The following is a 24,761-nucleotide window of genomic DNA, read 5'->3' on the forward strand; positions in this document are numbered from 1 at the left end:
ACGTCACACATTTCTACATATCTGCACATATCTAAATTAGTCTGCTCACCTATTATTCACCCTCAGTTTGCTTTGTTTAAGGCACGCTTAGAGGCGTCGTTGATTACTGTGTCTCTCAAGACGATAAGCCAAGTGATCCCATTACTGACAACATTGTGTTGATGTTGAAGTGCCTCCAGTGTCCTCCTGCCCTGCAGCCTCATAAATAGATGTTCTGTGTTCTGTCTGAAGGTGCAAGAACAAGTTATATCCTGACAATCTGCCCAGAACCAGCGTGGTGATTGTATTTCACAATGAGGCGTGGAGCACGCTGCTGCGGACCGTCCACTCTGTCATTGACCGCTCTCCCCACACACTGTTGGAGGAGATCGTTCTGGTGGACGATGCCAGTGAGCGAGGTATGTATGCGCAGAAACACACGTACACACACACACACACACACACACACACACACACACACACACACACACACACACACACGCTCGCCTTAGATGTTTCCTCGTCTATTTCAATTTGAGCCTCATTGAAAATTTCAAGCAACTGTTAGATTTGTATCAGGGTTGTGATGCCCGAGAGCGAGAGAAAGAGTCATCATCTCTGGGCAGAGTGTGCCACTCCACGCTTTGCAATACTGTTCATCCCTGTTAGTAGGGGGGAGATTAGGTCCGTAATTCGTCAGTTGCAGGGATTACACTCATGTTATTACGCCCGATGTCACTGCACAGCACTGTTATATCTTTTGGTACTGCAGGTGTGAATAAAGGGTTTGTTGTCTGCAGCTTTAAGATACTCTAAGTCCAGGTCACGTGTACCGTTTGATCTGTGTGTGCCATAAAAGGAAGAAAGACTCTATTTCATACACTTTGTGTGTGTGGTAGTACATGTCTGGATGTATTGTTTTTTCCCTTTTTTTTTTTTAAACTTCAACAAAATGTATGTTTTCTTTTATGTGGCTTTGTGACATATCTACCTGAATGTATTTTATGATATTAAATTCTGGTAACACATAGTGCAAGATATATATATATATATATATATATATATATATACAGGTAAAAGCCAGTAAATTAGAATATTTTGAAAAACTTGATTTATTTCAGTAATTGCATTCAAAAGGTGTAACTTGTACATTATATTTATTCATTGCACACAGACTGATGCATTCAAATGTTTATTTCATTTAATTTTGATGATTTGAAGTGGCAACAAATGAAAATCCAAAATTCCGTGTGTCACAAAATTAGAATATTGTGTAAGGCTAATACAAAAAAGGGATTTTTAGAAATGTTGGCCAACTGAAAAGTATGAAAATACTTGGTTGGAGCTCCTTTTGCCTCAATTACTGCGTTAATGCGGCGTGGCATGGAGTCGATGAGTTTCTGGCACTGCTCAGGTGTTATGAGAGCCCAGGTTGCTCTGATAGTGGCCTTCAACTCTTCTGCGTTTTTGGGTCTGGCATTCTGCATCTTCCTTTTCACAATACCCCACAGATTTTCTATGGGGCTAAGGTCAGGGGAGTTGGCGGGCCAATTTAGAACATAAATACCATGGTCCGTAAACCAGGCACGGGTAGATTTTGCGCTGTGTGCAGGCGCCAAGTCCTGTTGGAACTTGAAATCTCCATCTCCATAGAGCAGGTCAGCAGCAGGAAGCATGAAGTGCTCTAAAACTTGCTGGTAGACGGCTGTGTTGACCCTGGATCTCAGGAAACAGAGTGGACCGACACCAGCAGATGACATGGCACCCCAAACCATCACCCAACCATGCAAATTTTGCATTTCCTTTGGAAATCGAGGTCCCAGAGTCTGGAGGAAGACAGGAGAGGCACAGGATCCACGTTGCCTGAAGTCTAGTGTAAAGTTTCCACCATCAGTGATGGTTTGGGGTGCCATGTCATCTGCTGGTGTCGGTCCACTCTGCTTCCTGAGATCCAGGGTCAACGCAGCCGTCTACCAGCAAGTTTTAGAGCACTTCATGCTTCCTGCTGCTGACCTGCTCTATGGAGATGGAGATTTCAAGTATTGAGTATTGTACATGCTCATATTTTTCATTTTCATACTTTTCAGTTGGCCAACATTTCTAAAAATCCCTTTTTTGTATTAGCCTTACACAATATTCTAATTTTGTGACACACGGAATTTTGGATTTTCATTTGTTGCCACTTCAAATCATCAAAATTAAATGAAATAAACATTTGAATGCATCAGTCTGTGTGCAATGAATAAATATAATGTACAAGTTACACCTTTTGAATGCAATTACTGAAATAAATCAAGTTTTTCAAAATATTCTAATTTACTGGCTTTTACCTGTGTGTGTGTGTGTGTGTGTGTATATATATATATATATATATATATATATATATATATATATATATATATATATATATATATATATATATATATACATATATATATGTATATATATATGTGTGTGTATATATATATATATATATATATATATATATATATATGTGTATATATATATATATATATATATATATATATATATATATATATATATATATATATATATATATATATATGTGTGTATATATAAAAACTTTAGTTACTAAGAATATATAATATTGCTAGAATTAGAACTATATATTATATTATTCCTGTATTATTTACTTTATTAATATTATTCTTGCTACTGTACCTTATCTTGCTGATTGGCTTAGAGAAATCACATTTTGTCATACACAAACAAGGTTTGTAGGATCATTAAAAAACTGGAACAGTCAAGGAATTTTAAAATGCAATTTCCAGGTCTTGGAAAAGTTAGGGAAAATTAAAAAATGTTCTTAAATTTTGGAAAAGTCTGAAAATATATATAAAGTTTTCATTAATCAAAACAAAATCTATGTAAATTGTTACGGACCGTCATGATATTTTAGTAGTGTGAAAAATGTATTTAGCGCCAATGAACTGCAGGCATGCCCAATAGCTAGTTACTTCAAAGTGATGATGCTAAATAAAAGCCTGCAAAGTGCAGTTTCAATAATCTATGGATTTCTAATGATGAATATCTATTGTGGCTGGTAAAAGACACTGACCCAAGACGTGCTAAATGCATTACATTTGAATACTATACGTTAATGCCTTAACTTTAACAGCCCTAAGATAAACCGTATGTAATAATGTATAAATATAACGTTTATGATAATACTAATTTTTCCCACACTACAAAATATATTAACAAGTTATATTTAAGAAAAATGTAGTTTAACAATGACCATGGAAAATACCGCTCCCTCTGTCATATTTCATTAAGTTGTTCTTTGGTAGGTTGTTACTTTGCTTTTTTTAAATGAAACTATTAAGAAGATAGATGGCTCTGCTCTGACATCTTTAGTTTTTTCGATGTGTGGTAGATTTCCTAAAGCGGCCGTTGGAGAAATATGTGCGAAGGCTGGAGGTTCCTGTCAGGGTAGTGAGGATGGATCAGAGGTCTGGACTCATTCGAGCTCGCCTCAAGGGGGCTTCCATCTCTACAGGCCAGGTTAGTGAACTTATTGCAGGTTGCATGTGTGAGCACAATGTACTGTATGACCTAAAACACTGTGGGAAGTTGCCTTGTGTTTTTTCTCGTTATTTGTAGGTCATTACCTTTTTGGATGCTCATTGCGAATGCACGACAGGCTGGCTGGAGCCACTGCTCGCTCGCATCAAGCACGACAAGTAAGACCTCAAGCACCCAATGAAAAAGGCATGCACCAAATTGGCAAGCTAGTGTGCAGATGACTTGCCCTTATGTTAATTTGTAGGCAAATTAGTCATGCTGTGTTTACCGCCTCATGCAAGCGCTTTTACAAAAAGGGGGGTAATGAGCATGAGTTTATTAGTGATGGCTGTTACGGTCAAATGCATGGTCATGTTGGATGACCACAGCAACAGGAATGTCAGCTAAGTGTTAATGTGTGTGTACTAGGCGAACAGTTGTGTGTCCCATCATTGACGTGATCAGCGACGACACCTTCGAGTACATGGCGGGATCAGACATGACGTACGGAGGTTTCAACTGGAAGCTTAACTTCAGATGGTACCCAGTGCCACAGAGAGAAATGGACCGCCGCAAGGGAGACCGCACACTTCCTGTCAGGTGGGTTCACCTCTTTGAAGTGCATCACTAGCCTACTGTGAACTCTCTGTAGAATTTATTTTCAACATTTACTTTACTGACGTGAATATAAGACGACCCCTATTTTCATGAACTGTTTTGTCACAGTTTTTGAGAAAAAACAAAAAAAACCTGTCATGGGCAATGCAAAAAGCTTCTATCATACATTGTCATAATGCATGCTATTAACCACAAAAAATATATATATACCGGTAATCTATGTTGATCGTGAGATCGGATGCAACACTTTTTTGCCTTTTTTGAACTGATTGGAGATTGGCTGATTAGTTAATGAGCCTTTTTTGAGCTTAGTTATATAATACTATACATTGGCAGCCACATTCATTAATTCAGCTGAGCATTGGAATATATTTTACGCACATTTCTACAGTCTGTGGATCACTTGGCGACACACAGAGGTGATCGTTCGAGTTTTGCCAACATTTGATTTTAACAGTGTAAAAATATCGAGGCAAGTAAACAAAATTCACTCTTTGACCAATGCATTTAATGATTCATGTTCATATATTAATACTGTATTTTTAGGATGACTATTAATTTATCTAGGCGATCATTTTGCCCCTATTGCTGTCACAATGTGTTCCAGCACAGCTTGACCAGTCAGGCGGAATGCTGCCACCAGTGGTTGCGGCACACTCGAACTAGAGACGGTGGAAGACTGGCCCGACTTTGTGTCACATACGGCTGCTACCGTAAGAAGCTGTCCTGTGTTATAATAATATAATATTTTGTGTCCTTTTTGATAGAGCTGGCATGTTTAAATGTAAAAGATTGCAAACCAAATCTAACATAATTTTTGTTGAATTGAAACCTAACTTACAAGCAGACACTAGATGGCAGCAGATGTACACTGACTCTGGACACATTGTCAAATCATTCTATAACAAAAAATGTTTTACATGAAACTCTAATTTGGCTGTGAGCAGGCTACTGTATGAACACATTTTGTTGTAAATTACACAAATTATATTTATATTGGTGGTAATCAAAGTCACCACCCTTCTAAAGTTTTACGACTAACCGCTTCGCTAGTTGCAGTTACAATTTTTTTAAGCACTTGTCTGTTTTGAATTTTAGTTTGCGTACGCAGTTTTCTAGATTTGAACTATGTCTAATTTTAGTAGGAAACCCATGCAACTCTTAATACATGAGGCCCCTGGAGAGATGCAGCCAGATATGGGACCTCTCTCCAGGGGCCTCAAGTATTAAGAGTTGCATGAATTTCCTACTAAAAATAGACATATGTTCAAATCCAGAAAACAACGTACGCAACAAAAAAATCTGATATATTCAAGTGTGCGCAGGCACAAACCCAAGCACTTTTATTTTTTACATTGCAATCAACTTGAAATTGACCGCTGGAGTTTGCTTGGCTTGGCAAGAAGAAAAAAAAAGAAAAAAGGCTTGGCAAGCCCAGACCCCATTCAGGCCACGCCCCCTAATAAATACGCAATTCATAAAACAACATGAAAGTAGCCATGTGCCTGAGCTGTGCACGCTCTGCCCAATCAGGTTTTAGTAGGAAGTGCTTCTTTCTCGTGTTTCGAGTGTTGAGATTTAAAGCCAACGTCATTGTTGTGTGCTCGAGTTATAACCGCGCACAGGCTGAAATAGAAAAATAAATTGTTTACAACAAAATGTATTCATACAGTAAGTAGCCTGCTCTCAGCCAGATTAGAGTTTCACATCAAAATTATGTAATACTTGTTTTGCAATCTTTTTAATTCAAACATGCCAGCTGTATCAAAAAGGATACAAAAGACTGTCTCTTGTTTGCTTACTCAATTTATTATTACAAAACAGGAGAGCTTCTTGTCATAGCAGCCCCACGTGACACAAAGGCGAAACATTCTTCCAGTGTCATTGTGCCGCAACCACCGGCGGCTGCTGTCCGCTTGACTTGCCAAGCTGGTGCTGGAATCATAGACTCAAAGAAACACATTATGACAGCAATAGGTGGCACAATTGTTGCTTACATAAATGAATAGACATCCTCACAAATATCAATATGAATAAAATGAAGTATTAGATACATCGGCGAAAAAGTGAATTTTGTCCTTGCTTTGATCTTTTTTACATTGTTGAAATCAAATGTTGCCAAAGCCTGAAGGTCCACCTCGGTATGTCGCCAAAGTATCCACAGCTTGTAGAAATGTGCGTACATGAAGCATTGGTGTGAGACACCACACATTTCCACGTCAAGAAAAAGGACTTATGCCAAGTTTTTGTGTGTATGCAAGCATGAAGCCCCACCTCACTGGTTTGTGTGTGAGTGACAAGAAGAAAGCTGCTATCTGCTGGTTTGCTTGTATAAATCTCTACACTCCCAAAATAAAATAACCTGGCTTTTTTTTAGACCAGGGGTGCCCACAGTTTTTCGGCAGGTGAGCTACTTATCAAATGACCATGTTGAGGTGTTCTACCTCATGTTGAGGTGTTCTACCTCATTGTATATGTAAAGAAAAACATATATATATATATATATATAAATATATATATTTGTGTGTGTGTGTGTATATGTGTATATATATATGTATGTATATGTACAGTATGTTCGTATGTGTATATATATATATATATATGTGTGTGTGTATGTATATATATATAAATATGTATGTATATATATATATATATAAAAATGTATGTATGTATGTGTATATATATATATGTATGTATATATATATAAATATGTATGTATGTGTATATATATATATATATATATGTATGTATGTATATATATATATATATATATATATATATATATATATATATATATATATATATATATAACTGTATGGTCGCTCTTTAGACTTTTGACAGCATGTGTTTGGCGAGAAAGAGTGTTGTTTGTCTCGCATTCCTGACGATTGTTTTTTTTTCTTCATACTGCGGTCGTAGCAGCCAGCGTGACGTCATAGTGAAAGATTTATGTCATTTTTGGCTCTATTGTTTTAAATGCCCGGCGATCGTCCGGTAGATTGCGATCGACCTAATGGGCACCCCACTTTTAGACTAATTTTGGGGAAAAAAACATTTTCTTGGTCTTATATTTTGGTCATTTGTCACCTCTAATCATCATGATGTTGTAATATACTGTATATAATATAAATATATACAATGAATTGCAGGACTTGTGTAAGCACAACATGAATTATAAAGCCTTGGTTGGAAGATTTCGGCCTGTCTGTCATCTCTTCTTCCTGTTCTTGTTTCCGAAGCTGCCTCCATTACTCAAGGCCACACATATCATAATGACTTATGTTTTTCAGCCATCCGCAAGCCGCAGTTTTCCCAAATGTGGCTTTTTATTGTTCGAGCGGGAAAGAAATGGGTCCTGTCCTGTCAGAATGTTTGCAGAAAGACCAGTTTTATTAGTAAAACTTGCATGTGATAGTGAAGGTTTTTGTCAGCTCACGCTTGATTAAAGCATTAGGTGAACTCAAAAGGTATTATGGGCTCATGAGTATTTGGTGCTATTACATGATGTCAGGGGCCAATGAATGCAGCGCCATGCCCCTCAGCCTTTAGAAGTCAGTATGGGTGACAATATTACAGGAAGTCTTAGCACCTACACTAGTTGTTATTGCCTCTCTGAGTTTGTCCTTTACTGCTTTGTGGGGAAAGCGTCAGCTTTTAACGCAAACACAGGTTGAAAAAATGTTTCAACAGAAATAGAACATTACATTTTTTTTAATGAAAGCTCATCAAGCTCAATGAAAGGAGTATTGAGGTCCTAGTAATGTATTTCATTATTTTTAAGGTTTTTGTCTCCCTGGCACCACCTACAGTTGTGTGGTGATACTTACCTATTTTAGTATAATAATGTGTTTCTTAACAGTCTGGCGCTTACACAACACAATAATCATGGTCGTGTGGTTAATATGGTGTGTGGTAAAGAGTAACACTGACCGCACACCACTTAACAATAATAATAGCTGTAATGCTCGAGCTAACACAACAATAGCTGCTGTGAATGACGAGTAAAGTGTACGTTGCACGGTCAGTGTCTACAATAAAATATAGGCACAATTATTAGGCGACTGTGGAATGCATGTTTTCCATCTCCAAGTTGTGTAAACCTGAATGCTTAATGGATTCAATAATGACAGTAACAGATTATAGAGTCATAGCGTAGGATATTTAGTAAAGTTTTTTTGTAATGAGGAAGACCATCTAATGACAATAATATATGGTGTTCATATAGTGTGCAAGTAGTCAACATGGTTGAAGGCCTTATTATATTTTGTTTTGTTTTAAAACAACACTTCCTTGTGGTCTACATAACATGCAATGGTTGTGATTTGGTTGACATTTTGAATAAATTATAAATTATATTTGAATAAATCTGCAGGATCTGCTGTTTTGTGGGCGATTTTATTTACGTGCCCCCACTTGACTGCTTCTTCACACTGTCAGCCATGTTGTAGTTTTTAGCATTTCCATTTAGTCTACTGACAGATATAAGTTCAAACTATACGCTCGATTGTATTACAAATGGCAGCAGCCGAGGATGAATGTGCACGTACGAGCCAGTCTGCCCCACAACAAGATAGAGAAAAATGAGCTTATTGATTACAACATCGGACTACAGCTGGATAAAAATGGTGAACTTGCCCAAAGATCTTTGGGTAAACCTCTACCATGGTGAGGTTTCTTAAACTGGTACGTGTACCTTTAGTGTTACGCGAGTTCCATCTAGTGGTACGCCAAAAAATCACTTAATTAAATATTCAAACACAGTGTTACTGTTCAAACTGTTTAATGTTGCAGTGGCCAAAAATGTTCAATATAATTGGTAAATAAAACCTCTGCTTTGTTTTTAATGAATATTTAGGCCTGCTATGCTACTGTATTTCAATGTTGGTCATTATGGTGGTACTTGGAGAGCCAAGTGTTTTCTCAGGTGGTACTTGGTGAAACAAGTTTGAGAACCACTGCTCTACCATATATGGAGATATCCACTGACGTCACTTAGGTAAAATACGTCACTAAAGTCTCAAATTCCTAACGGCTTGTTTGGAGGTAGTATTAAAGAAGGCAGGATTGTTTTATAATTATCTCCGTAATGCTTCAATGGTTTGATTTCCAATTTTCGAGAGTTATGGAGATCCCAAATACAAAAACACAGAAACCAATAGGTAAGAAAAGTTGGTTTTGCATAATAGATCCCCTGTTATATAATAATGACATTGCCCTCTTTCTTACCTGACTTAAATCCTATTGAAAACTTACCTTGTTAGAAATGTTAATTTGTGCATTTTGAGTTATTATTCTCATTTTAACAGACGAATAGAAACAGGTGATATAGGAAAATGTGGATTTTTCATGAAGTTGCATCATATTTGTGCACGGTATTAGTGACCCAGTTCTTGTTATAGCCTTGCTAAGAAAGCCAAAACCTCACTTTTACTTTTCTTAGGCATTGACCTTAGAGCTTTAAAGCTGTAAAGCAAAATCAACGTTTCTTACCTGTTGGTAAAGTACTTGTTTTTATGTATTTGGATAACTCCTGGAAATGTTATATCACACTGTGGAGGAATGGCGGTGATATTCATAAAACAGTCTTGCCTTCCATTGTACTTCCTCCAATGGAGCAGTTTGAAAGTGCCGTATTAGTCGCTAGTCAGCGGTTATCTCCGTATAACAGAGGTCCCCAAATCACGGCCCGCTAGCATTGACAATCCAGCAGGTCTCCATGTTCCTACTAGACAACATAATATTTTAACTGTTGACAATGTGCTGTCATTTGATGGAATATATTAGTATTGTTAGTCATTGACCATGACTATTATTACATCAGCATGCCAGTGTATAGAGGCGACATATACAGTAGGTACCATTCGGACAGCCTTTCCACCCATGGTCTAATTAATTACAAATTAACACAGAAAGTTATCATATGTAGTACAAAACACACACCTTGCTCACTGAACTATGTGGACATTATTAAAAAAAATGTCTGATCATCACACACAAATCAAAATCATACCCATTTAAATCCATAACCAAACATAATGGGTAAAATGCACAACACACGCCACACTTTTAACATATGCATGTCAGCTACTTTAAGGAGGTTGTCAGGGATGTAAACAAGGTAGGGAGTGGTTCACATACTCTTAATATCAAATGTTTTATCATCACATTGTAGTGATGTGGGGTGTCATTGTGTTGTTTAGTCTGTGAGCTAAAGCGTGTTGTAATTAATGCTTTAACAAAATTATGTGTCTCTGATCGTTTCTGATAATATTGGAAATACTACATCTTTAATTATCGTGCAAAATGAATGTTGTTGCTGTCATATTTGACAATATTTATATATACGTGGTTTCCTAAGAGACAGCGATTGTTGAAGGACTGGGAATGACATGTACGTTGTGGGCCAGTTACATACATTGTGTAAGTTTTTTACGTAGGAGTTGTTGAAAATAAGGCTGCTGTTTTAAATCTTCTGCAACAAAAATCTTGAATATATCGATAATATCGATACATCACCCAGGCCTAATTCTTAGGTACTGAGAATTTGCACAAATATGAACCGTACCTAATAAAGGGACCTTCTGCTTTGCACTTCGCCTGCCTTTTCTGCATCCTGGGATCACGCCAACAACAGCAACCCTGCGCCACCATGAAGGAAATTTCCAAAAAATGTTGGATTGACCAAGACCACATTATTGTTCAGTAGCATAACATATAGCCATCTGCTGCATATAAATCAGGATGTTGACTGGCAAACCAGGAAAAAAAAGCTTCTTCTGCAGCGAGAGGAACTTATTTTTAGAAGTGGAAAGCGGGCTGTCGTCTCGGAGCTATTAAATGCTGACATGGCCGTCACAACAACAGAGCTTGGCAGGGGCGGGAAAACAACATGGAATGTTGGACTGATATGTCTGTCTATCATGTGACCTTTTTAAAGAACATAGAACACTGGGAATGAACCACCCACATTTCTTTCCAGGACTCCCACCATGGCGGGCGGCTTGTTCTCCATCGACAGAGATTATTTCCAGGAAATTGGCACGTATGATGCAGGCATGGACATCTGGGGTGGAGAGAACCTGGAAATCTCTTTCAGAGTGAGTGTGCACACCTTTCACTAAATGACGACACAATGAGGGTGTGGTTTGACTTACATACTGTAGTATTTATTACAGTAAATATATAGAATGTATACAGTAGCCCACAAAAGTGAGTACAGTATTTAATTATATATTTTTATTAGGGATGTCCGATAATGGCTTTTTTCTGATATCCGATATTCCGAAATTGTCCAACTCCTTAATTACCGATACCGATATCAACCGATATATGCAGTCGTGGAATTAACACATTATTATGCCTAATTTGGACAACCAGGTATGGTGAAGATAAGGTACTTTTTAAAAAAATTAATAAAATAAGATGAATAAATTAAAAACATTTTCTTGAATAAAAAAAAAAGTAAAACAATATAAAAACAGTTACATAGAAACTAGTAATGAATGAAAATTAGTAAAATTAACTGTTAAAGGTTAGTACTATTAGTGGACCAGCAGCACGCACAATTATGTGTGCTTACGGACTGTATCCCTTGCAGACTGTATTGATATATATTGATATATAATGTAGGAACCAGAATATTAATAACAGAAAGAAACAACCCTTTTGTGTGAATGAGTGTAAATGGGTGAGGGAGTTTTTTTGGGTTGGTGCACTAATTGTAAGTGTATCTTGTGTTTTTTATGTTGATTTAATTAAAAAATTTAATTAAATTAAATTTAAAAAAACAATACCGATAATAAAAAAAACGATACCGATAATTTCCGATATTACATTTTAACGCATTTATTTTCGGAGGTGGGGGGCGTGGTTGGGGCGGGGGGGCGGGGTTGGGGGCGTGGTTAAGAGGGGAGGAGTATATTTACAGCTAGAATTCACCAAGTCAAGTATTTCATATATATATATATATATATCTATATACATCAGAAATACTTGACTTTCAGTGAATTCCAGCTATATATATATCTTTATTTTAGAATAAGCGGTAGAAAATGGATGGATGGATATATATATATATATAAATAAAATAAATGCTTGAATTTCAGTGTTCATTTATTTACACATATACACACACATAACACTCATCTACTCATTGTTGTACTTGAAAGACTTGAACAAATACACAGTAATGAAAACACAGTTGTTCTACTAACTGTACTTTGCTTGCTGCTTACTAAAAAAAAAAAAAAAACACTTACCTTTCACTATTTGAGTAGCCTTTGTTCTGCCATTTGCGTACTGGCGAGCGATATCTGAATCCAGGAACATATCCTTCACGGATTTGTTGTAGACATCCGCAAATGAGAATGGGATGTTGCTTCCAGCTATCAGCATAGCCATCTTTGTCTCGGCATAAATTACACCCTCGGGACTCCATTTAGCGAGGTGGCCCATAACACTGGGCTGGGACCGGTGCTGCGTTGCCGCCGCTTTGTGCTTCGCTGACCGTTCATGAGTGAGTATATCCGTTCGGCCACCGTGTTCAATGGAGAAGTCTGATCTCCAAAATTTACAGGCAGCATACCCCTTCCCCTTCGAACTGTCCTGGATAAACTGAAATTCGTGTTTCCATTCGTTTTGGAACTTACAAGCGTATTTCTTCATCTTACTCGTCGTCGGCGTCGCCATGGCTGTATCTTCCTCGTTCTTCTGCTTCGTCTCCTTGTTGTGTGCGCAGTTGTGCACTCTCTAAAAGCCGTAGATGTTATAACGGGATTGGGCAGGCACGCTGTTTATATCGTGGGAAAGCGGACGTGAGAACAGGCTGTCGACACGTCACTCAAGTCCGCATTGAGCTGGAGGGGGCGTGGCCTACAGCTGCGGCTGTAAATCGGGAGATTTTTGGGAGAATATTTGTCCCGGGAGGTTTTCGGGAAAGGCGCTGAATTTCGGGAGTCTCCCGGAAAATTCGGGAGGGTTGGCAAGTATGTTTTTATGGGACAGCACTGAAGAAATGACACATGCTTACAATGTAAAGTAGTCAGTGTACAGCTTGAATAAGAATGTAAATTTACTGTATTTTCAAAATAAGCCATGGCTGTGTTAACCGCTGGCAACTAAAGGAAATACAAGCCTAATAGTCTAAATTGTACCCAAATGGTTTGTAAATATTTAGTGTGGTTACCATTACTTTCCCGGAATCTTCTCCCACTCCTCCATGATAACATCCCAGCACTGGTGGATGTTAGATACCTTGCATTGTTCCCTTGCGTTTGAGGATCAACAGGGTTTAAGTCTGGAGTCTGGACCAGTCCATCGTCTTCAGCAAATTTCCTTTCACCATCCAACACCCCATAATTGAAATAATATTAATAAGCTGAAAATATGTATTTATTTATATGTGTGTGTCAAGCTAGTTATTTACTAGCAGTTATTCCGAATAAAGAGTATATTTCTGTAAGAGCAGCACTCAAAGTGTGGGGCAGATGGGCGTGCGATGGTGTGTTAGGGAGACCATGAAACTTCCGTTATTTACGTTCTTATAAATGCTTGAAAGATACACATGCCTCGTAGTGCTGTAATGAATCAACAGGAAATATAACAAAGTATACTTGGGTGTACCATAAAGGTAATGAGAATATAAAATATTCTTTAGTAGAATGAGCTCTTTATCTGTAGTAAGCGTGAGTCAATAACTAGCTTGATGAATAACAGGTAAGTAACTAATTGTGATCATTTTCTCAATAGTATTTCAATTAGAGGAGCTGTTTGCAACATTTACACAGGTGTCTAGAGGGCGATAACTTTCCAGTGTATTTTACACAGTATATCCTGCCGTCTTACGGCTTCTAGGGCGTAATGACGTTACTACGTGCGTACGTAACACGTACACACGCATTAGCTTTGGGTGTTGTTAGCTAATAATAGCAATTTGAATAGCTACCGTTATCTGTCATTGAATGTATATTCTATCATAACAACAACATTACTGCAAATTGTTCGTTGCTTCTCTTAGACTATTTTTGTATGTGTGCACACACTCTCTGTGTGTATGTGTTGACGAGACCGGGTGAGTGACCACCGTAAACACCAATCATTTTATTGGGGCCGGAAAAATTGTTTACTACACAAATTTACACAAATGTGTTCTGTTAAACCACTAATGGTAACACAAGCTAGCCAGTCTTGTTAGATTTGTTGCTGTGAAAAACGTAACTGTGAGCAAATTGCAAACAGCACCTTTAAGGGGGGTGTGACAGAAAGTAATTGAGAACCACTGGACTATAGGATATTATAGATCCACGTTACTCAGTGCACAGGTGTGAAACTCAAGCAAAATTACCTCATTTATATCGTATGTCATTGAAAATTACCACTCTCGGCCACTATTATTTTATTTGGATGCAGTGCACCTACTATTCTTACCACTATTGGACACCACTAAAAATGACACCATATTTACTATTAGACCCTATTTGTACAAAAAACACATTAAAGATGCACGATAACATAGTCAGATGTGATGATTATAACGACAACAAGGCATGCTGGGAAACGCTTGCTTCTCAAATGCATGCTCAGACTTGCCAAGACTTCGGAAAGTTGTTGACATCCCGACTGAAGTCACCATTCTAGTGGTCAGTATGAGAGTGTAAGAGCGGTAACACCAGATTGAACACACCTGCTCTCTATTCGCAGTCACAACACCGTCGTGATGCTTATACAAACCCCGTTTCCATATGAGTTGGGAAATTGTGTTAGATGTAAATATAAATATAAACGGAATACAATGATTTGCAAATCCTTTGCAACCCATATTCAATTGAATGCACTACAAAGACAAGATATTCGATGTTCAAACTCATAAACTATTTTTTTTTTGCAAATAATAATTAACTTAGAATTTCATGGCTGCAACACGTGCCAAAGTAAACACTCAGTAAACGTTTGGGAACTGAGGAGACACATTTTTTAAGCTTCTCAGGTGGAATTCTTTCCCATTCTTGCTTGATGTACAGCTTAAGTTGTTCAACAGTCCGGGGGTCTCCCTTGTGGTATTTTAGGCTTCATAATGCGCCACACATTTTCAATGGGAGACAGGTCTGGACTACAGGCAGGCCAGTCTAGTACCCGCACTCTTTTACTATGAAGCCACGTTCATGTAACACGTGGCTTGGCATTGTCTTGCTGAAATAAGCAAGGGCATCCATGGTAACGTTGCTTGGATGGCAACATATGTTGCTCCAAAACCTGTATGTACCTTTCAGCATTAATGGTGCCTTCACAGATGTGTAAGTTACCCATGTCTTGGGCACTAATACATCCCCATACCATCACAGATGCTGGCTTTTCAACTTTGCGCCTATAACAATCCGGATGGTTCTTTTCCTCTTTGGTCCGGAGGACACGACGTCCACAGTTTCCAAAAACAATTTGATATGTGGACTCGTCAGACCACAGAACACTTTTCCACTTTGTATCAGTCCATCTTAGATGAGCTCAGGCCCAGCGAAGCCGACGGCGTTTCTAGGTGTTGTTGATAAACGGTTTTCACCTTGCATAGGAGAGTTTTAACTTGCACTTACAGATGTAGCGACCAACTGTAGTTACTTACAGTGGGTTTCTGAAGTGTTCCTGAGCTGATGTCGCTTGTTGATGCAGTACAGCCTGAGGGATCGAAGGTCACGGGCTTAGCTGCTTACGTGCAGTGATTTCTCCAGATTCTCTGAACGCTTTGATGATATTACGGACCGTAGATGGTGAAACCCCTAAATTCCTTGCAATAGCTGGTTGAGAAAGTTTTTTCTTAAACTGTTCAACAATTTGCTCACGCAAAGTGGTGACCCTCGTCCCATCCTTGTTTGTGAATGACTGAGCATTTCAGGAATCTACTTTTATTCCCAATCATGGCACCCACCTGTTCCCAATTTGCCTGTTCACCTGTGGGATGTTCCAAATAGGTGTTTGATGAGCATTCCTCAACTTTATCAGGATTTTTTTGCCACCTTTCCCAACTTCTTTGTCACGTGTTGCTGGCATCAAATTCTAAAGTTAATGATTATTTGCACAAAAAAAAGTTTATCAGTTCGAACATCAAATATGTTGTCTTTGTAGCATATTCAACTGAATATGGGTTGAAAATAATTTGCAAATCATTGTATTCCGTTTATATTTACATCTAACACAATTTCCCAACTCTTATGGAAACGGGATTTGTAGATACAATTTGATGTACAACATTGTATGCATGTTCGAAATAAACTGACACCATGACCATAACTATGTCTTCATCGGTTGACGTGCAATTCTCTGCCGAAACTCCAGTGGGCGACGTTCATTGATTTTAGCTTCTTGTGTTATTCCCCTAACCAGTTCTTTTTGTATTTTGTGCTCCTGAAAATGAATCTGGCAGTTTTTCCAATGATATCAATACGTTTTGTCGGTAAACTAACTGTACTTAGAACACCACCTTTCTATCGACAGACTCGATATGTCGCCCCCTCTTGGTGTGACGTCATCCACAGAACTGGAACACATTTCCCCACATAGACAGTGTGGATAAAGACATGTAAAATATTTTTTTTCATCACTTTTATTGTATGTTGTTGTGGCCTTTACTTCAAAACTGATATGGTTAACATTATGAGCAAAACAGAAATATAAAAGACTTCCCTGTTCTTCCATAAACTTCAAACCTCGTGTTTAGTATAGGATAGACTTTAATTATCCCACAATGGGGAAACTATGTGGTTGCAGTGCAGATAATTTTTTTTTCCAAAAAATAAAGTAAAAACCCATGAAAACAAGAAGGAAACATTAAAGATCACAAAGGACATACTGTAAGAGACATTAAGAGCACAGAGCTGATGCAACCGTCTGCCACTTCAGCAGCGTCCATTTCTACATACAGCTAAAAAAGTAAAACAAAACCAAAAATGAGCAATAAATAATACATATACGATTGCACGATACATTGAAAAACAACACAACAAAACAAAAACTCAATTTCAACACCCACATACACCACGGTGGCCTCTGCGGTGCTCCACGCCATCTTCTCCTGGTGGGCAGCACAGCCACAGACAGGAACAGACCGAACAAAGCAACCAAGAGAGCCGCCTCCGTCCTAGGCTACCCACTGCCAATGGCCAGTCTGCGCGAATGAGCAAGAATCCGACCAGGGAGACCGAAGCGTCCGATACATGCTCATTCAGCCAGGGCTTTGTGAAGGTCGTCCATCCCGGCGCTCCACACTAGCTCCGCATCTTCTCCGATCTCTCCACGCGTTATCTGGTGTGGCAGAGAGCCAGCAGCTGGTCTCCATTCCAAATGTGGCCCTGCCCAAAAGGCTCCCAGAGGCAGATCCAAAAGTTCACAAAAAAGCACTGAAGACACGAAAGTGCCACTCCTTCTTGCACAGTCCTGAAGGAGCCCCAACCATGAGGCAAAAACACATTCAATGCTCCTGCTCATGATCTTTCAGCATTTTGTCATGCATTTTGAAGAAAACATCAGTAGAAGAGGATACTAGCGGCATACCTTCAGAATCAGAATCAGAAGTACTATATTAATGCCTTAGGAGAAATTAAGATGTTCAGCACAATCCCATTGAAGAGCTGACAAACATTACAGGGAGACAGAACAGAATCGCTGATGGTTCTGCCAACTTCCGGCGCCCCTTACAAAAAAGGTGGGAAACAGGTAAACGCTGCAGGTTCTGAATCAGTCTTTCATCCTTGATGGTGCTCCTGATTTTCTGGATCGCATTTATTTGAGTCTTTTTACATGTTTTCCATCCAAAACCCTTTTTCTTCAAAGTCAGAATAATTAAAATGATCACTGCAAATTTCACTCCTCTCGTTTGGTCCATCCCATTTTACACGAGTCAATTTGAGTGGAGAGGGCCAACATTTCCTCATATTGCCATCATTTGGAAATGTATGGAGGCTAACCCCTTCTTTAGTTTTTTGTTACAACCTGCAACAATGCACCTGATTGCAAATGATTCCCGGGCACAGCACCGCTGTTGCCCACTGGTCCCCTCACCTCCCAGGGGGTGAACAAGGGGATGGGTCAAATGCAGAGGACAAATTGCACCACACAGAGTGTGTGTGTGACAATCATTGGTACTTTAACTTTAACTTTAACCTGGCAGACATATTTGATCATTCCTTCGAATTCTGTGCGAAAATATCATGATTCGGGATGAATATGCTACCAATAGACAAACTGTGCAATATGAAAATACCACCAGTCTTCTGCAGGTGACGTCAGCAGGCTGATGCATGCCCCGCCCCCATTTTGAGGCTAAAAGTTGGCTCTTTAGTAAACAAGCTTAAAATGACTACTCTGTCTACTTTGGGGTAATTGTACCTGTAAAATAATAGTTTTAAAGTAAAGTTAAAGTACCAATGATTGTCACACACACACTAGGTGTGGTGAAATTTGTCCTCTGCATTTGACCCATCACCTTGTTCACCCCCTGGGAGGTGAGGGGAGCAGTGGCAGCAGCGGTGCCGTGCCCGGGAATCATTTTTGGTGATTTAAACCCCAATTCCAACCCTTGATGGTGAGTGCCAAGCAGGGAGGTAATGGGTCCCATTTTTTTTATAGTCTTTGGTATGACTCGGCCGGGGTTTGAACTCACAACTTACCGATCTCAGGGCGGACACTCTAACCACGAGGCCACTGAGTGGGCCACAACTATGAAAAAGTGCCAATATTGTCAGCACGAGAGAGTCATTTCCAGCATGATTGAGGCCTAATGAATCACATGACACAGGGAAGAGAAAATGGTCAAATGTGTACATTTTCACTTAGGGGCGTTCTCCCTTGTTTCCAGCAGTTAATACATTAAAGGCTTATTTTGAGGGGACTGTACATGTATACTGTTTTACAAGCTGTACACAGACTACTACAAAGTGTTGACCCATAAAAAATATAATCAAATATTTGCAGTAATGTTAAATAATGTTCTCACTAATTTATACAGTATGATTTATTTGTGTAGTTTGATGCCAAGAGTCAACAACCTGTGTTCACTCTGCCTGTGCGTGTGTCTGTGTGCTCCTCATAGATATGGCAGTGCGGCGGAACCCTAGAGATCGTCACGTGCTCGCACGTGGGTCACGTGTTCAGGAAGGCCACGCCCTACACGTTTCCCGGAGGAACGGGACAGATCATCAACAAAAACAACCGACGACTGGCAGAGGTCTGGATGGACGAGTTCAAGAACTTCTTCTACATCATCTCCCCTGGTGAGTGCTGGCGTGTGAAGCAGGTGATATCACTGTGATGACACAGCCGTGCAGGACTAGAAGGTAGAATGATTTCACGCCAAGGAGCGTGACTTCTGCACACACACACATAGGCTGGCAAAAGATAGACAGTGGAAGTTACTCAGTAAAGAAAATGTTTCCTAAAACTCCCTGATGGTCGTGTTTAGCGAAGTGTGCCGTCTCGTTTACGACAACATGGCGCTCATTTATAGTAGCAACTTGGACATGTTTTGCTGTTCTTCTCCAAATCAACAGGGGGAAGCATAGTACTGACATTCCATCCATCCATTTTCTACCGCTTCTCCCTAATTTAGCATTAGCTTGAGGCAAAGGTCAATCTACCATATGTTAATAAATGTTCCAGAATATTGTATTTTACTAGTTACTGTCCTTTGAAAGTAATCCTGTATTGTAATTTCTTACATGACTTTTTAAGTTACTTTCACCAAAATGCTGCCAAAGTGTAAATACTGCCATTGTCATTTGCCATATGTGCACACACGCACTGTCAACTTAGTATACTTATTGAAGTGTACTGACAGAAGTATTATTTGACACACTTCACACACATTCCCACGACCGTCTATTTTGTTACGCTGTTTGAGTCCAAGTTTTAAAACAATCATGGAACGTGAATTAATCTGTTCCAGGGTCAAACTGTCACCAATATGAGACCTTGACATAGGGCTGGGCGATATGGCCTTTTTTTAATATCTCGATATTTTTAGGCCATGTCACGATACACGATATATATCTCGATATTTTGCCTTAGCCTTGAATGAACACTTGATGCATATAATCACAGCAGTATGATGATTCTATGTGTCTACATTAAAACATTCTTGTTCATACTGTATTAATATATGCTCATTTTAAACTTTCATGCAGAGAGGGAAATCACAACTAAGTCAATTTAGCAAAACTGTATTTATTAAACAGTTATTAAGCAGTGGCACAAACATTCATGTCATTTCAAAACAGAAAGTGCAAGATTGTCAGACATTTTAAAACAAGCTATTAGTGCACTTTTGTGCATGATGACACACAAGATATTTCAATACGTGTCACATAAAAATGAGCTGCATATCAAATAGTATATGTCCTACGGTGTTGATGTGGTAATAGTTGCTTCGGCATTTAATTGGTGTGGCACCGAACGGAGATGTTGACATGTAAAGACATATTCCCGCGTGAAGCCAAACCACTGTCAGACGATGGACCCCGTGCTGTTTTTCTTGAGAATTAGTTATTCCTCCATTTGTTACCAGATTCGCACCTTCTTTCTCTCGTATTACCACTCCTTTAGCTGTTAGCATCACAGCTAACGTTACCATGTTGCTACCTGACGTTGCTCACGTGACAGTATGTGACGTATGTAAGAAGGTGCGCGTGTTTAAGTCTCCTTGAGAAGGAGAGACAGGAAAGAGTGAGAAACACATGCAATTTAATGCCCCGCAGCTAAAAGCAACTGCGTGAGAACGTATACTCGAATATCACGATATAGTCATTTTCTGTATCGCACAGAGACAAACCCGCGATATATCGAGTATATCGATATATCGCCCAGCCCTACCTTGACACTGTCTAATAAACTACAAAACTACAAAAAAGTCAAATGGATATTATTTGCTTAGTAGAAGTGTGAATCTTTGGGCACCACCCGATTCCTGTGGTCACTATTCGATTTAGAATCTATTCTCGTTTCAAACCGATTCTCGCAATGTATCATTTGGTATAATAATAATAATGAAACTTTTTCAAAACAGGTTGGAGGTTAGAAAAGTGCCTTTTGGTTGTATGAAGATGGCCTAAAAACACAATTAAAACATGTGTTTGTTTGTTTTAAATACATAAAATTATGTATATATTTTTTTTCATAGATTTTTGAAGATTATAAATCGATTCAGAAATAGGATTAATTAAAATTGCGATTCAGATGTGAATCTTTTTTGTGTGCACCCTACTGCTTAACTAAATGTGAATTGTATTAGCATCTGTATGACTAAATTAATTAGTGCACGGTTTGTATGGGACGGCGTGGCGCAGTGGGAGAGTGGCCGTGCGCAACCCGAGGGTCCCTGGTTCAATCCCCACCTAGTACCAACCTCGTCATGTCCGTTGTGTCCTGAGCAAGACACTTCACCCTTGCTCCTGATGGGTGCTGGTTAGCGCCTTGCATGGCAGCTCCCTCCATCAGTGTGTGAATGTGTGTGTGAATGGGTAAATGTGGAAGTAGTGTCAAAGCGCTTTGAGTACCTTGAAGGTAGAAAAGCGCTATACAAGTACAACCCATTTATTATTTATTTTCTTTTTTTGGGAGCAAAACCCTTTTCTTTTTTTGCAATAAGTTCCATTTCTGGTTCTATGGTTATTAGCACATTTTTTTTTACAAACTGACAAGATCTCACAAGATTAGCTGTCTTGTGTGACATGACACATGATGATGGGACTACACTTTATTTAACTGTCTCTCCTCAACCACTTTATAATGTGTGTGTGTGTGTGTGTGTGTGTGTTCAGGTGTGACCAAAGTGGACTACGGTGACATCACGTCTCGCTCTGCTCTCAGACAGAAGCTTCAATGCAAACCTTTCAGTTGGTACTTGGAAAACGTCTATCCCGACTCCCAGATTCCTCGCCACTATTACTCTCTTGGAGAGGTACACACACACACACACATCTTATAAAACAACTGAGATTTTCACTGCATGGTTGAGTGTTTCATGGTAATAGATTAAATAGATGTGTGCTAATCCCTTGAGCGTGTGTCCTTTGGGGAAATGAAGGGTTTTGGCCGCAGCAACACTGCATGCAGCATACAGTGTTGCTCCGTTTTCGGACGCCTCACTTTAATATGACTTTGTTTTCAACAAAGCTTTTTGCCAACATTTTGCTCCGGTTGTTGTTTACCATCCCAGTTATTGTTCGGGCAAATGTTGCACTTAACAACTTATTGACATACTACCAATGTATTCCAAATTGTTTTGTGCATGTAAAACCATATTATTTATTTAAAAAAGTGTGTTTTGTGTTCATATTTTCACTGCCAGAAATTGATTAATTAGATGTGTGTGGGGGGGGCGTGGCCTGCGTACCTGCAGCGAAGCTGGGTGCGCCAAGATCGGCTTCGAGATCAGCGACAGGTGCATAGATGGCTCACCTGGGCCTGATTATCTAATCACCTGTCGCTCTGTTAAAAGGCGGCAGCCGGAGATGAGAGGGAAGTTGGAGAGCGAGCGAGAGTGAAACTTACTCAGAGACGATGGCTGAAAAGCACGAAAAGAGACGCATATTGCAAAATAAATCATTGTTCAGAACCATGAACGCAGCTGTCATGTCAGTGATTGGTGGTCCGAGGAACCTGGTCCTCTAAGGAGGGGTGCACCGGCCCAGGTCGGCAACAGAGCAGGTCAAAGCCCCACGTTGGGCGCCAAATTGTGGCCTCGGACCACCAATCACTGACATGACAGCACGTTCATGGTTCTGAACAATTATTTATTTAGCCATATTTGCCTCTTTTCGTGCTTTTCAGCCATCGTCTCTGAGTCAGTCTCGCTCTCGCTCGCTCTCCAACTTCCCTCTCCTCTCTGGCTGCCGCCTTTTAACAGACCGACAGGTGATTAGATAGTCAGGCCCAGGTTGGCCATCTACGCACCTGTATCTAACATATGTACGAATATATACATAATATGTGTACAGAATAATATATATATATACAGATATAATATATTATGTCTATAACATATATACAATATATACAACACATGTACAATATTACAGTATATACAGTATATGTGACAGCAGCAGCATAAAATAGAGAGTAGATCCAGCAGGAAATAGAAAATAGACATTATAAACAAAGAGAAGTAGCTAACATGTCAGGTGTCAAGTAATAGGCAGATGTCATCTATTGCTGTATGGCGAGTGATTATACAGCTGGATGGAGTGTGGAATGAAGCAGTTCTTGAATCGCACAGTGCGGGAAGGAAGCTGAAGGAGCCTGTTGGAGTATAAACTCTGCTGTTCCTTAATTGTCAGGTGGAGTGGGTGGGCATGATTGTCCATGATGGCCAACAGTTTGTCCAGTGTCCTCCTGTCCCTCACTGACACAAACGCCTCCAATTGCGTGCCAATAGTTTGGCCGGCTTTCCGGATCAGTTTATCAATCCGGTTTGAGTCCATTTTGCTGGTGCTGCTCCCCCAACAAACCACTGCAAAGTACAGGGCACTGGCCACAACAGACTGATAAAATATCTCCAACAGCTTGCTGCACACATTAGGCTTTTGAAGTGGTGTTAATTTTTATTTTGGTAAGACCTAGTGGTCACAATCACCTATTAAAATAAGCACACGATGTAGGTCAAATGATGCGGACACGTTTGGTACTGGATAGTTATTATTTGGCTTTGGATACTTTGTGTAAATAATATGCAACTAAAATTATTCGATACTTGTCTATATTGACAAATGTGCTGTTTTAGACTGCAATGTTCTTAAATGATTATCATTATTATTATTAGTTGCTTTTAGCCTAGAATGTTTACATTTTAAATAAAGACAAAATGACCAACCATGTGTGCTTCTCTGAGGACATGTAGATGTTAACTGGCTGTCCAGCTTTGCACAAGTAACACGCTGCAGGACTGCTTGTATCGGATACATTACATGCAAACTGTATCATCCCATACTTGGTTTTTTTGTGTGCTGATATCAAACCGATATCAATATCAGATCGGGACACTCTTAATTAAATTATGTACATACTGTATCTTTATTTAGTGGAACCCACGTAAGTCTTACTTATGTTGCCGTAAACAGGTTCCATAGACAGTGTATCATGTAGATATGTGTGTGTGTTGATTGAAAGATCCGAAACGTGGAGACCAATCAGTGCTTGGACAACATGGCCCGCAAAGAGAACGAGAAGGTGGGCATCTTCAACTGCCACGGCATGGGGGGCAACCAGGTGAGCACACGTTCAACGTTTACGTTCCTTCTGTCGAGATGGCCGACAGCTGTGCTGAAAGTGTGAGCTTTTGCTGTTGCAAGGTGTTCTCCTACACGGCCAACAAGGAGATCAGGACGGACGACCTGTGTCTGGACGTGTCTAAACTCAACGGGCCTGTCATGATGCTCAAATGTCATCACCTTAAAGGCAACCAGCTGTGGGAGTACGACGCCGTGGTGAGCCAAGCGAGAGAAGTTTGGAGACACTTTGTCATGCTGCTGAAGTGTCTCCAAACTTTTGACTTTTATAAAGAATCAACCTTAATATCACATGATTTCATATAGTCGATTGACTCCAATAAAAACTCATAGTAGCTGTCAATACTACTCCAGTCCTTAAGGAGCTACTAAAGT

At 39.4% G+C, this 24,761-nt stretch overlaps 1 protein-coding gene across 2 annotated transcripts in view; it reads left to right on the forward strand.

The window, feature by feature from the left end:
• The window catches only part of galnt1 (UDP-N-acetyl-alpha-D-galactosamine:polypeptide N-acetylgalactosaminyltransferase 1), a 139,000-nt gene that overhangs the window by 104,307 nt on the left and 9,932 nt on the right, over positions 1-24,761 (forward strand). For both annotated transcript variants that reach the window (XM_061954810.1, XM_061954818.2), the window contains exons 5-13: positions 232-398; positions 3,377-3,504; positions 3,604-3,683; positions 3,934-4,104; positions 11,102-11,219; positions 19,199-19,379; positions 21,921-22,060; positions 24,268-24,366; positions 24,450-24,584. In XM_061954810.1, the coding sequence (XP_061810794.1) occupies positions 232-398; positions 3,377-3,504; positions 3,604-3,683; positions 3,934-4,104; positions 11,102-11,219; positions 19,199-19,379; positions 21,921-22,060; positions 24,268-24,366; positions 24,450-24,584 (1,219 nt within the window). The remainder of the gene's footprint in view (positions 1-231; positions 399-3,376; positions 3,505-3,603; positions 3,684-3,933; positions 4,105-11,101; positions 11,220-19,198; positions 19,380-21,920; positions 22,061-24,267; positions 24,367-24,449; positions 24,585-24,761) is intronic.

Source organism: Nerophis lumbriciformis, linkage group LG04 (genome assembly GCF_033978685.3).
Source record: "Nerophis lumbriciformis linkage group LG04, RoL_Nlum_v2.1, whole genome shotgun sequence".
Taxonomy (NCBI): Eukaryota; Metazoa; Chordata; class Actinopteri; order Syngnathiformes; family Syngnathidae; genus Nerophis; species Nerophis lumbriciformis.